Genomic DNA, 14841 nt, shown 5'->3' on the forward strand with positions numbered 1-14841 from the left:
GGAACCTTCCCCCAGACGTCAGTGTGTTAGAATCCTAGAGACGACTTTGATGCCAGGCCAGAGAGGACTTTAGGGATCATGAGTGCAGCAGCCGTCAGTCTTCAGATAAGGGACCTGAGGGTTAGGGAGGGGAGGGGACTTGCAGGGAATCAAAGCAGCCAGCGCCCAGCATAGGCTCTCTGTCCTGGGGTCCCCTCCTGCGTTCATCCTTCCCCTCCCCTGGCTGCTCCCTCACAAGTTCTCACTTCCCTCATTTCTTTCCCCCGTTTCATTCTTTAATTACCTGTCAGACTCCTCAAGGCCCCTCTCTCCTCTGGCAGCCCTAACTGTCCTTTACTCCTGCCCTGTGGTGACGGAAGGAACCAGACTGGGATTGTTCTGATTCAAAGAATGGCCTGGAAGGAGGACTGTTACATGTCCATCACTAAGTGAAACCAGCATAGCCATTCCTCTGCTTCTAACAGAAAGAAAGCACAAAGCATGGTGTGAAACGAGAAGGCAGGGATGGGGGCGGGGGGAGCTCTGAGTTATTCTCAAACCTCCCTGATGACATTGGAGGTTACCTTGACACTCAGGAAAGGAAGACCCCAGAAGAGAGAGGTACCAGCAGATTCAAGAGGAAGCAGCAGACTCCAGCTCTTGAGTCGTAAATGCAACCAAGATGCAGGGCAGCCACAGGTGAGGAAGGACTTGGAGGCAGGAATGGAAGGCCACGTGCCCAGGACACAGCCCTGCTCTCGGCAGTGACTGGGCTGGGACTTACCTTGGGAAGGCTGACCGGAGTCCTGGGCTTGGTCCTTGGGTTCTTAATCAAGAGCCTCTGATCCAGAGGGAGCAAATGGTATTTCATGGCCTCGATGAGGAAGTCCTTACAGGTGTTGTTATTCTTTATCAAAGCTTCTTCTTCAACCGTCTGGAGGTAATGACCCACAGGTGACCCTGGGGCAGAGCTCAGCCCCATTTCCCAAGCTCTCTCCCTGGGCTGAGTCATTCCTGCACTCCCACACTCGCTCATTTCCATACCTCGTCATCTCAGACCCAAAGAGAAAGAGCCACAGAATTACAACTCAGTGCTCACCTCCTGCATTTCAAGAGCACAGTGGGGTAAGTGATCAAGCTCTGGCATCAGAGATTCAAATCCCAGATCCACCACTTAACATCTCTGATCCTCAGTTTCCTCATCTGTAAAGTGGGCATATGAAAGGTATCTACAACCTCAGTAGTTGGTTGGTTGGTTTGTTTTTGAAGCTTAAATGAGTTTATACAAAACAAAAGACAAGTAATTGTCCTGAAAGCCACTTCCCACATTCTTCCTGATTTGAATGCATTATGATGTTTAGGGCAAACGGTCGGACATCTGAGAGGAGGAGAGGGAGGGAAAGAGGAATGGGCATGGATCCATCAGCAAACCTTTGGAGGCACTGAGTAAAACAAGGTGGTCAAAGAGAAGGATTCATATCTATTCTCTTACTGGCCAGTGAAGCTCTTTCTAACGGAGACAACATCAGAGCAGAAAAAATGTCCATCACAAAGTCTGACCTACTGACCTCGCCTGGTACCCCATCTAAGCTGGGACCCCAGCTTCTCCACCTCTTATTCCAGAGCTTGGGACCTAAGCAGGTGCTCAGTGAATGTAAGCCTAAGTGTTTCATGAGCAAGACCAAGGGTAAAGCCATTCTGATGCTCCGCCTCTCAAATCTCCACCCTTTGGGCCAGGTCGGATCACTATGTGGCACGTCTGGAATGAGTAGTGTGGTCTTCTGAGGCCACTTCGTGTTGGGAAACATCAGTTCTATTCAAGAGCTGACACTGATCAAATATTTTCTGGCTGGGCAGCCCTGTGCTGGCCCCCAGGACAAAAATGATGAGCAGGACAAGGTTTCTGACCCCGAAGAGTCAGAGAATGAGAAGGGTCTCCCACCTCAGTTATCTCAGCCCTCAAGCCAGTCCCGTACAAGGCCTTGCTAAGCCTCTCCTGGCCCCCCACCTGTCACTAGAAATACAAATGTGGCCAGGACCCTCACCTGCTGGGCAGCCCTGGAGCTGGCGGGAAAAGGCGGATTGGTGAGACAAGGCCTCCGCCTCCTCTGAGCACCTCCCTCCCCAGAGACAATCCCCAGGAACACTCCGACTCCTTGGAAGGTTTTTCTACCCTCCCACTAGGGGACTGAGCCAGGCTGAGACAAATCAGAAACTTTGAGGGTCAGTTAAAAAATAAAAAGGGTGGGAGAGGAAATCTGGAAAATCTTGGGAAGAAGGAGACATGCACAGGCAGCCACTTCTCCCAAAGAACCTATTCAGCTTGAATGAAAAGCTGCCCTGGACAGTTAGTGCTTCGTGGGTGCAGAGCTTCAAGTCAGGGTGATGAAAACGTCTTAGAAATCGATACGGTAATGCTTGTACGGCATCATAAATGCAATTAATGCCACCAAATTGTACGATTTGATCGTACAAAGTTTATGATTTTATCACAATATAGCATGTTACACGTTTAGTACAATATTTTTAAATGCTTAATAAAAGACTAATAAATGTTAGCTATTGCAAAAGAAAAAAAACCTTGCCCCAAAAGTTAGGCAGTGTTGGTACAGGGCCGACACAGCCTTCCCTTCCTCACCCTCCCCCTGCACCACTGTCACCATCCCCAGCAGGTTATACTAGTTTAAAGTTTCAAGGTCAGGTGAATGGTAATGAAACATCCTCTTCCAGAGGTGTTCACTCTGGGAGGCTTGATAAAAGCCCTTTAAAAAAAAAAAAAGTTGGGGGGACCCACATAATAGTTCTCATGTCCATTGCCCCTGGCCCCCTTCTTTTCTAGATCTGAATCCTACTTTACTTTGCCATAATAAACCCAGGAACCCTTTCCTAATGGGTAAGTTTGTTAAGTTTCAGCTGTAAGTGCCTGATGGAGTTTGTGACCAAGGGTCCGTTAACGGCCCCTTTAGCTTTCCCCGGAGGCCAGGTCCCCAGGTCCCCAGGTCCCCAGGTCCCCCACCCTCCCTGTGGGAGCGAGACTGTGCTGGGGGCCCGTCACCCACCTCCACCTTCAGGCCGTTTCCCACAGGACAGTGGGAGGTTGGACTCTGACACTGGGAGCTCAGGCAGAGTCAGTCCCTCTGCTTAGGGGACCTTTTCTACAGGAAGGATACGCTGCCACCAGGTGGCAGTGGTGCCACCCCATGTAGCATGCGGGCCTGGAGAGAGGCTGGCGAGTGCACCCCTCAGCACCTGAGCAGAAGGCTGAAGTTCAGAGGTTCGGAGAACACTTCACTGACCCCTCAGGCCTGTGATCAATCAACAGTGTCACGAGCAGAGGAGTTTACAAGTGCTCCTGAGGACACTATGTCACCCGCTACTGCCAATCACAGCCGCAGTCACAAAGACAGTGGTAACATCAGTGACATTCACCGAACATGGTGTTACAGGCTTTGCGTGGATTATCTCATTTTATCCTCAAACAATCCTGTAAGGACATGTGCTATTTTTACCAGATGAGAAAACTGAGGTCTAAAAGGGTTAAAAGGGTTAAGAAAGTGCCCAGTGATGTCTGGCTGGGGAGGAAGGAGAGCTGGGCCGCTGGGCCGTGAGGCCTCCTCTCTTACCCTCGAGCCACACCCTCCCTTCCTTCCGGAGACCCCTCGGGGACAGTAGGGTTGGCCTATGGTTTAAATGTTTTGTTTTGCTCATATATTTTAAAGTTTATCTTTCGCCTGCCTGTGAAAGTGTCTAATTCCATTTCCTATATAAAATAAGTCATGGCATGGGTCGACAGAACAGAGAGCATTACTGATGGCACTAGCTTAGTGGAACAGGGATGTACTTCAGAGCCAGACCGACCTGCATTTGAATCCTGACGCCCCCTCGTACTGGCCGGTGACCCCGGATAAATCCCAACCTCCATAAGCCTCAAGGCCCACGTTTTCTAATCATTGCCTCACAGGGTTGTTGTACGAATTACATGAGAAAACACGAGGCACCACCAGGGCATCCCATAATTCTTCAATTTTCTTTCCTTTTCCGAGGAAGAGAAGCACTACGTATTCTAGGCACCTGCGAGGAACTGTCTTTTACAGTCCTGAATGGGGCTCCACGTTGCCTAAAACTAAGACCAAAAGGGAACGCAGAAACATTATGAAAATGACTCTTCTTGCTTTGGTCCTCTACAGTAAAAGAAGCTAACTTTCCTCAAACACGGGTTTGCCAGCGTCCATGCTACACAGCTAACCTGCCTATTCTCACCCTTTTACTCTCCACAACAACCTTGCTGGACTCTGTTATAATGTCTGTTCTATGGGAAAAGAACTGAGGTTGGAAGAGATTAAATAAAAACTCAAAGCTAATAAGAGTAGAGCAGGACTGAACCTAAGCATCTTATTCTCATACCTATGCTCTTGAACTTTATGTCACCTCCCTCACACCTAACCCAGTGGGTTGGTGCCCTCAATCCACAGGAGACCCATCAAACTCCTCAACCACTGCACACAGCCAGGGTGGCCCTGCCATTCCCAGAGGCCTGGGTGAACAGGGAAGTGCTTGGTTCTTCGCACAGCGCTCACCTGAACTAGGTAATCCCTCGGTAGGAGAGGGAGTCGTACATGTTCCATCAGCTTTGCCATGTGCTCTAAGCGGGTTTCTTTCTCGTAATTGATCCATGAAATCACAGCTTCAAACACCTGTAAAGAAAAGCGATACAGGTACATCAGCAAAGAGACAAAAGCTTTCAAACAACTCTCAATCTGTAAAAAAGGGAAAAAAGTTACAAGTCATGCACAAAGGTATTTGATTAACCTAGGATTGAATATTTAAAATAAAACAAAAACAAAAAGGCTTAGTTGTACTAGCTGGCTTCAGAGAGTGATAACACGCGCGCACACACACGCACACACACACAGACGAGACAAAGCTGCTATCCCAAATGTAGACTCATCATGGTTCATTCCATAATAAAAAGTGGTTCCAGTAGTTGTTTAAGGTTAGAAATAGTAACCTTACTGTGATCCACTAACTGTGATCCAAATTTATAAAGGCTGCTTAAGAGGATCAGACCCAGGGGGCAATGTGGCCATCCCTCCCAGGCCCGCCTTTCCTCGTTTATCTTCTCTATACAGTTGATGCAGAATAAAAATAATAAGAATGCCCTCTGTTTCCAGCTGGCTATGAGGGTGAATGTGACACTGAATGACAGAGAATGGCAAAAACTTCTCCTTGTGTTTAACCTCTCCTTGAGGGGAGATTTCATTTCTATGCAAATCAAAACTGGAGGGTTTGGAACCAAAAAAAAGAGGACTTAAGGTTTGAATGTCCACTCTACTCAAGGATAGGTCCAAATTCAAACTCTGTGCCACCATATACATACAGACAGATAAAACTCAATATTGGTGAGGCCCTGGGAAAACCTGCAATGTTTGTGAAAAGCTAATTAATATGGCTTTTTAAGAGGGGAAGGAAAGCTTTGGCAAGATCAATCAAGAACTTAAATATGCACACTCTCTGACCTAGAAATACCACGTCTGGAGCTCTAGCTTATAAAAATACATATGTGTACAAGAATATACGTTCCAAGATGTTTGCTGCAGCATTGTTGTAACAGGATAAAACAGGAAATGACCTAAAGCCCAATAATGGAGAAATTATTTAAATAGTATCCATACCGTTAGATACAGTCATCATCCCTCAGTATCCGTGGGTGACTGGTTCCAGGACCATCCACAAATACCAAAATCTGCCGATGCTCAAGTCCCTTATATAAAATTGCATAGTATTTGTACAAGGGCTGCCCAGAAAGTATCCAGTTGTTGTTAATATATTTTTCATATTACATGGCTGGATACTTTGCAGACAGCCCTCATATATAACCTACACTCATCCTCGTATATACTTTAAATCATCTCTCGATTACTTATAATACCTAATACAGTGCCTACACATCACTTCATTCACATGAGTTCAATGTACTATTTGGAATGCAGAAAATTCAAAATTTGCTTTTTGGGACTCTGCATAATTTTTTTTCCAAATATTTTTGATCCCTGGTTGGTTGAATCCACAGATGTGGAACCCACAGATACAGAGGGACAACAATCCTATTTTTAGCTGTTAAAAAGAATTTGGGTACAAACACCTTCTTTGTAACCAAAAGAAAGAAAGTGCTCACAAATTGAGGACATGTCAAAAGGACACAGGGCCAACCCCATGGGGCTTTCATTGCCAATATTTGCGACAATTTAAACATTAAAGAGAATAATGAAGAAAGAAATCAGCTCAGCTCTGCTTCAGGGGAGGGAGGTCAGGGAATGACTCGGAAAGGGCCAACGCAAACTTTTGTGGTTTAGGGTGGGCATGACGTGTCAAAACTAATCAAATTGTACAGTTAATATTTGTATATTTCATTATATGTAAATCAGACCTCAATAAAAAATATTTTTTTAAAAAAATTGTGATATATCATAACACAATACCAAAAAAATCCATGAGTCCATAAGGATACTAAAAAAAGTATGACAGGGTCTCTTCTTTACAAAAAAATGCCAGCTAATAAGTGTAGAAGGAATGATAGGATTAGAAAAACACCATTTTGCAGCCAACAATGTAATAACTGATCCAACAAAGATCACTGATGGATGCTAACATCAAAAGTTGTTAGGGAACAAGATACTCACAGTTCTCAAAGTATCACCCCACAGATTACGTATTACTTACTTACATGGGGGAAAGATACCCTCAAATAGGGAGATCTGACAGATACCGCCTTGAACAAGGGATCAAACTTAACATCACCAGTAACAGGACAAATTTATATTATATTCCTGATGGTGACTTTATGGGAAAGACACGGCATCCCCTATGTAGTATTCTTCCCAAAAGGTTTAACCTGAATCTTACAGGGAGGAAACACTCACACAATTCTGTGTTTGGAACATTCTACAAGACGGCTAACCTGGATTTTTCAAACTGTTAATGTTATGAAAGACCCCCCAAAAAGCATACAGACAGTTCTAGATGAAGGGGATTTATAGACATGACAACTAAATGCAATGCAATGCAAAGCAAAATACGAACCTTGATTAGATTACAGATCTACAAGAAAGAGCTACAGAGGACTTTTTGGGGACTACTAAGAAAATTTGAATACCCACTATATGTTACATAATATTGCTGTATCAATGTTAAATCTCTTTGGTATGATGATGGTTTTATGGCTAGAAAAGAGAACTTCCTTGTTCTTAGGAGATGCATGCTAAAATATTTAGGGGTGAAGTGTCATGATGTTTGCAATTTACTGTCAAGTGGTTTGGCAAAATGACAGATTAAATCTGTGGAGAGAAAAAGCAAATGAAGCAAAATGTTAACTGTTGAGTCTAAGTAAAGAGTATATGGATGCTCATTCTTTCAAACTTTACTATGGTTTTTTTAATTTTTCAAAATAAAAAGTAGAGAGTAAAAGAAAAGAAATTCTAAGGGAAAAGTAAAAAAACTATAACAAAAGTTACATGACAGAAAGTTGAAATGAAAGCTTTATCTGCCAGGGGGGAAAAATACTCCAATTTTTCTTAACCTAACCATATTTTTGTGTGTTGATACATTAACGACGCTTTACCCCTAAAATACTCAGTCCTATTTCCCAAATGTATACTTTAAGTCATGTTGGGCATAACTTGAATTTGGCAAGGAAATCAATTAGAAAAGGAAGTGAATGGAACAGAATAGAGCAGAACAAAAGGAAAGGAGCAGTATGTATGTTTAGTTTGCTCCCATTTCTGTATAAAATAACCTATATGTACACAAACATAAGCAAACACACACCACGGAAATTCTCCTTGTCTGGGTCATTTTTTTTATTGTAAACTTTCATAGACTAGGTCCCTCACCACCCATGTTTTACAAATGATTGTGTTTCTTCTACTAGCCCTTAAGATCCATAACAACAGGGGCCTTTTCTTATTTGATGGCACATACTACAAACTCAAACTAAATGAGTGAATGGAAAATTAGTTCCGAATAAGTGTGGAAGGAAGGAGGTGGGTGGAACCTGCCTAGGATGGAGCCGAGAGGAGCCAGGGAGGGGAGGGTTGGAGTCTCAGCGGGCAGGGCAGAGTCAAAGGCTGGTGAAGAAGTCTGGCTTTGCCGGGTTGGCTGGTGGGCAGCCACAGTCCGTACTGTGTTGTATGTGGTTATCCAACATCTCCCTACTGCCCTTCACTAGACTGTGAGCTCTTGCCAGGTGGAAAGTGCACCTGCTCTGTCTTGGCACCTTCTTCTCCTCTGCAGAACTGAAAAAGTTCTGCTGGAGAGGAACTACAAGTCCTTCAGTGGGTGGGATTTATCGATCACATTCTTCTCCATCAATCAGCTTGATTTTTGTTATGAAAGCTAAAGAGCAAGCTGAGTCTACAAAGTCGATATTTAACCTTATCTTTATTTTTGGCTTGACTTGTCTAACTGGTTCCGCTTAGTTGCACTGTTTACCTACTCAGCTGTGAAAGCCACAGCACTCGGCAACCATGGTGACCTTCTCAGCGGCTAGAGAAGGCCACATATTTTTTTATTTAGATTTCATGCTTGAAAAATAAATAAGCAAATAAGCTTCTAACTAGCCTTTAGCCTTCAGTGTACCTAAAACCCTTCCCAAGAGCCCCTCCCATCAAGGGACTCTTTATAGACATCATCTCCTTGAATTCTCAAGATAACTCAAAGAAGAGATTCTCTTATCCTTTATTAAGTGACTTGCTCAAGCACCAGAGTTGAAATGAAGCAGAGCTGGGTTCCACACGAACCCAATCCCAATGCTCATGCCCTTGCCCATTACTCTGAGCTGCCTCTCAAATGCCTGATAACAGTGGTTTGCAGACTACAGCCCACAGGCCAAACCCAGCCTGCCACCTGTTTTTGTAAATAAAATTTTGCTGGAAGACAGCCATGTTCACTCATTTACATATTGTCTATGGCTGTTGTCACATTGCAACAGCAGAGCTGAGAAGCCATAGCCCGCAAAGCCTAAAATATTTACTACCTGGACCTTCACAGGAAAAGTCCGTCAATCCTTGGTCTATAAAATCCAAGCAGAGACCCTGGGGCTTCAATCATGGGACAGGGTGGTGTCTACTCAGAGAGTGCTTTTTGTGATGAAATAATCTGCCCATAGGCACACATAGGGTTGCACTTTTAAACAAAGAAATAGCATCATATCCTCACTGACTCATGTTCTAGAACCAATTTCTTAAGTGCTACAAGGCTCCTGTGTGGAAAAGAGCTGGAGAAGATCAGATCTCATAGTTCCCAGCTCACCACACTTCAGATGTCAGCACAAGCCTTGGCCAGAAAACACCAGGTGAACCTGATCCTTCCGTTCCTCCCCTCTGGCTAGACCAGCGGCCAAGGCAGGCTGGACCTGCATGCCCCTGGAGACATTCTGAGTCCTGGGGCACTTACTCCTGCTTTTGAAATGTGTTATGAGAAATAAGAAGGGGGATTCATGTTTTAAAAGGCAGGGCAGTGGCAAGGCAAGGGGAAAAGTCCAATTAAGAGTGATTATCAGCAAAACATAGGAGTGGGGAAAGAAGCCAATTTTGACAACATCAAGGAATAACTAGGTTCCTGCACATGGACTTGATTTGTTACTCAGTATTTGAGAAGGACTAACTTTATCAATAACAACAACCACATTGCCAGGCATTTTACACAGATGATCTCATTGAATTCACCAAAGAACTCTGTGAAGCAGATGTCACTGTTCACATCTCACAGATGAGGAAACGCCCTCAGAGAGGCCAGCAAGTTGTGCAAGGTGACAATGCCAGGAAGTAGATTTGAGATGTAAACTCACCTTGAGATCCAAAAACCTAAGTACGAACATTACGCAATTTGCATCTCAGAGGCACAATTAGTTTCAAAAGCCTGGGCAGACTGTTGAGTTGGGAAACTGAAGTTCCTAAACCTACAGTTCTAATTACAACCCTCTACACCCTCCTAGGACAACACCCGTGGGTACCCTGTTCCGTTCCCAGAGATTGAGGCAATGGCAATTGCCAAACCCATTGCCATGCTTCCAAGTCAAGAAGAAAGCACTTCTAGATTCAAGAATGATTCTGTCAGATTCCTGTTTTGGTTTCGTAAATGAAAGCTTCACAAGAGTTGTGTTAACCACACTCCCACCTCACTGTCACACACAACACTGGTGAGCTGGAGCTCTTTGTGCCTGTCTCTTCCCAACTCCACATTCAGTGACATTACACCGGCAGTTTGAAATCAGCCTTGATGGAAATATTTACATTGTGGAAATCAGCAAGTGAATCAGCAAATGAATCAGGGCTTTTAGTGTTTCTAGACAGCCGGTTGTTACACATTTACCAGTACAGCCCTGGCCGGGAGATGCCCTGGTCGAAAGGCTCCCTGGACTCTAGAAACTTACCCAGTTGCATTAAACTTTCTGAAAGTACCATCATCTTAAGGTTTTACACAACACTTAAAAGCTCTTTCTCATAGTTGATTCATTGAAATATTAATACCTAGAGTCTCGTACAAAAGGGGAAAGTGAGGCAGAGAGTAACAAAGTAGTTTGCCCAACATTACGCAGCTAACTGGTGAGAGGGCAACAATTAGAACCACTGACTTTCAATCTACAGTTTCATACCACGCTGTACACTTCCTTCATATCACACTTCACAGTTTGTAGCTATATTTTTATTTGTGCACATATTTGATAGAATTCTGTCTCCTCTACGTGATCGCAAGTTCCACAAAGGCAGGTATCTTACATTTATGTTTGCCCGTGTCTCTCCTATGACTAATACACTATCTGACACATAGAAAGGATTCAATATATATTTCTTGAGAGGATGAATAAATTAATAAAAGCAGGAATGAATGTGCATATGGTTCTCTTCCTGCAATAGCATACTGCCAGATATCTGAGTTCAGATAAGCAAAAATGATGAAAAACCTAAACAGTGATATCTCCTAGTCTGGAAATTCTTCAGCTTTCTGCTACTGCCGATAACCAGTAAAGAAGACTTTCACTATGATTCTGTGAAGCGTAAGGAAAAGGACTGAAGAACAATGGTTTAGTAGAAATGTGTGTGTGTAGATGAGCACAGGACGACACAGGCATGCGACGTCCGCCAGACAACATGGGGGACTGCATCACCTTGGAAGGAATCTTCTCCTATAAGTTCCAAACGTGAAAATTATGTATTACCAAAAAATTAACATTTGAGCGATACTCAAAAGCAAAAAGAAATGCCTGAGTACTCTAAACAAGAAGGAATTCAAGCCAGTTTGCTGAATGGAAGCTGAAACCAAAATAACTCACGGGGATAATTCAGGTACGGGCTTCCACGGCTGGGGATTACTGTCCTGTTGGGGAGAGCGTCTAGACCACAGGCTCTTTGTGGACAGTTTTGTGCTAGCTGTAAAACTAGGACTAGACAAACTCTGCCCATCTGCTATGAGAAAGGGGAAGGAAGCTTGCTATCTCTTGTGGGCCGAGGGTGTTGGGGAGTGGGAAAAGATGGGGAATAAAAACTGCACCTTCAAGAAATCTCAACCCCACGCTCATGCCACATACAGATGTGGGGTTTCAACTGACTTTATCCTTGAGTATAGGGGATACCAAAGATACAAAGTAATACAAAACCCATTTCCAAGCCAGTGAACCTGCCTATCTTTAGGGGTGCTTCCAAAGCCCAGGGCAACCTAGACTCCCATGGATATAACACCCTTTGAAGGTGAAGTCACAATCAAAAATTATAAATCCCTAAGGAAATTAATTGCCAAAAGAAACATCAAGAGATGCAATAACAAGTGGAATAGCTGGGTGACCAAAGAAAGGTAGCCTAAAGACTCTTCTCCATAATATGTTCCCAAGATATTCAATGCAGGAGACATCCTATAGTAAAGGGGTTCAAGGGCCAAATAAGCCTGGGGACACATCATAGTGTGTTCCCAAACCCCTTTAAAGATTCACAAAGCTCGGCCGGGCGCGGTGGCTCACGCCTGTAATCCTAGCACTCTGGGAGGCCGAGGCGGGTGGATCGCTCGAGGTCAGGAGTTCCAGACCAGCCTGAGCAAGAGCGAGACCCCGTCTCTACTAAAAATAGAAAGAAATTATACGGACAACTAAAAATATATACAGAAAAAATTAGCCGGGCATGGTTGGCGCATGCCTGTAGTCCCAGCTACTCGGGAGGCTGAGGCAGTAGGATCGCTTAAGCCGAGGAGTCTGAGGTTGCTGTGAGCTAAGCTGACGCCACGGCACTCACTCTAGCCTGGGCAACAAAGTGAGACTCTGTCTCAACAAAAAAAAAAAAAAAAAAAAAAGATTCACAAAGCTCATTACCATATAAAAGCTCTGATAAGCCCTGCAGTAAAGAAACCAGGTTATTTGTTTAGCCAGTGTCTCTTAAATGCGTCTGACCTAAGAACAGTTTTTTCTTTAACCCAAACACCTATAAACATCTTCCAATATTGTGGTTTTATGGGACACAGTTGGGCAAATACTGACCTAAAGAAGAAAGTTCTCCTTAACTCTCTTACTGATCCCTACTCCATTCCCAGCCTCATCTCCCATTATCCCCCATCAAAGACCTGTGATTCTCATCACAAAGGTTATTTTCCCCCCCCAAGTACAGTATTACTCCCAATTTCCATGTCTTTATTCCTACTATTCCTCCAACCTGAACGGCCTTCCAAAATCCTATTTTCATTCTCCAAGTTCAGCTCAAATGTTCCCTATTCCATGATGACTTCTCCCTCTAACAACCTGAAATAAAATATTACAGGGTGCTTTACTTGAACTTTGATTATAAGCAATTACTTCTCTTGGCCACACACTATAGATACATGTTTTGAGTCTGTCTGCCCACCAGACTATGAGCTCTTGAACAGTAATGACTAGGTGTCACTCATCTCCGTGTCCTCCTGCTGGGGTGGGGGTACATTAATAGAGAGCAGGGGCACGGGGGGCAGACACACTCAGCTTCAACTCGTGGAGCTATCTGTTGTTAATGAGCTGCATTGCCTCTCTGAGCCTCAGTTTCTTCCTCTGCAAAATGGAGACAATAATCTCTACCGTGCAAGTTGTTATGAGGAATAGAAATGATGTGCTGAATAGTATGCTGGGCAAAAGAAGTCAGAAACAAAAGCATACACATGCCATTATTCCATTTATATAACGTTTCAAAACTGGTAAAACTCATCTAAGGTCTAAGAAGTCAAGAGGGTAGTAGTCCCTCCCAAGAAATAAGATATCGGAATCTGGCCCCTGAAATAGAGTTTCAGGAGACAACAACACATTTAAATATGTCACAATGCAGAGAGAAACTAACCTGTAGTTCTCATTACAACATATACTTGACATTAATTTTTTTGGAGACTTAATCAATTTATTCCTGACCTATATCTAAAATGCAGGCCATTTCCCTATTATTAATAGTACTCACCCAGAGCTGTCTATGAAAAGCCTTAATAGTATTTCAGAAGAAGGCATGGACTTTTTAATAAAAGCCACTCTAATGGGGGTAAGGTGATATGTCTTTGTGGTTTTAATTTGCATTTCCCTGATAATTAGTGACATTGAGCATTTTTTCAAATGTTTCTTGGCCATTTGTCTATCTTCTTTTGAAAAGCTTCTGTTAATGTCTTTTGCCCACTTCTTAACGGAGTTATTTTTTTCTTGCTGATTTGAGTTCTTTGTAGAGTCTGGATAGTAGCCCTTTATTGGATGTATAGTGTGCAAATATTTTCTCCCATTCTGTAGGTTGTCTATTTGCTCTGTTGATTATTTCCTTTGCTTTGCTTTTTAATTCAATCAAGTCCCATTTATTTATTTTGGTTGGTATTGTAATTGCCTTTGGGATCTTAGTCATAAACTCTTTGCCTAGGCCAGTATCTAGAAGAGTTTTTCCTACATTTTCTTCTGGAATTTTTATGGTTTCATGCCTTACATTTAAGACTTTTATCCATCTTGAATTAATTTTTGTTAAGTTGTGAGAGACAAGGATCCTGTTTCATTCTTCTGCATGTCGCTATCCAATTTTCCCAGAACCATTTAAAACAATAGATGCTGGCATGGATGCAGAGAGAAAGGAACATTTATACACTGCTGGTGGAACTGCAAATTAGTGCAACCTCTATGGAAAACAGTATGGAGATTTCTCAAAGAACTAAAAGTAGACCTACCATTCGATCCAGCAATCCCACTACTGGGTATCTACCCAAAGGAAAAGAAGTCATTTTATCAAAAAGACACCTATACTCAAAAGTTTATGGTAGCATAATTCACAATTACAAAGATGTGGAATCAACCTACGTGCCCATGAATTCATGAGTGGATTAACAAAATGTATACCATGGAGTACTACTCAGTCACAAAAAGAAATGCATTAATGTCCTTTGCAGCAATTTGGATGGAACTGGAGACAATTATCCTAAGTGATGTATCTCAAGAATGGAAAAACAAACACCTCTAATAATTTGGAACTAATTGATGGGCACACATAGAAAGAAGTAAAAATTGTTGGAAATCAAGAAGGGGAGGAAGAGAGGGGTAAAAACCTACTGTATGGGTACAGTGAACACTATTTGGGTGATGGGCACACTTATAGCCCTGACTAGCACTACAAAAGCTATCCATGTGACAAAAACATTTGTACCCCCTTAATATTTTCAAATTAAATAAATAAATAAGGCATAGAATTCTCGAGAAGGAGAAACACACTTACCAGCTAAGAAAGCAAAGATTCAGAAATCCAGCAACTTGCTAGGTCCCATAGCAATTCGGTGGCAAACTGCACTAGAACTCTGGAGTCGTATCTCCTTCCTTAGTGTTTGTCCCAGAACATTGCT

The 14841-nt window shown here is 43.2% G+C and overlaps 1 protein-coding gene across 1 annotated transcript in view; it reads right to left on the reverse strand.

Annotated features, from left to right (window-relative positions):
* Nucleotides 1–14841, reverse strand: part of KLHL3 (kelch like family member 3) — an 82247-nt gene that overhangs the window by 31881 nt on the left and 35525 nt on the right. Inside the window, exons 5-6 of the mRNA XM_069484076.1 lie at nucleotides 4557–4673; nucleotides 764–913 (exon numbers count right to left, since the gene is read on the reverse strand). Coding sequence (XP_069340177.1) covers nucleotides 764–913; nucleotides 4557–4673 — 267 coding nt within the window. The remainder of the gene's footprint in view (nucleotides 1–763; nucleotides 914–4556; nucleotides 4674–14841) is intronic.

This window comes from Eulemur rufifrons, chromosome 10 (assembly GCF_041146395.1).
Source record: "Eulemur rufifrons isolate Redbay chromosome 10, OSU_ERuf_1, whole genome shotgun sequence".
Classification (NCBI taxonomy): domain Eukaryota; kingdom Metazoa; phylum Chordata; class Mammalia; order Primates; family Lemuridae; genus Eulemur; species Eulemur rufifrons.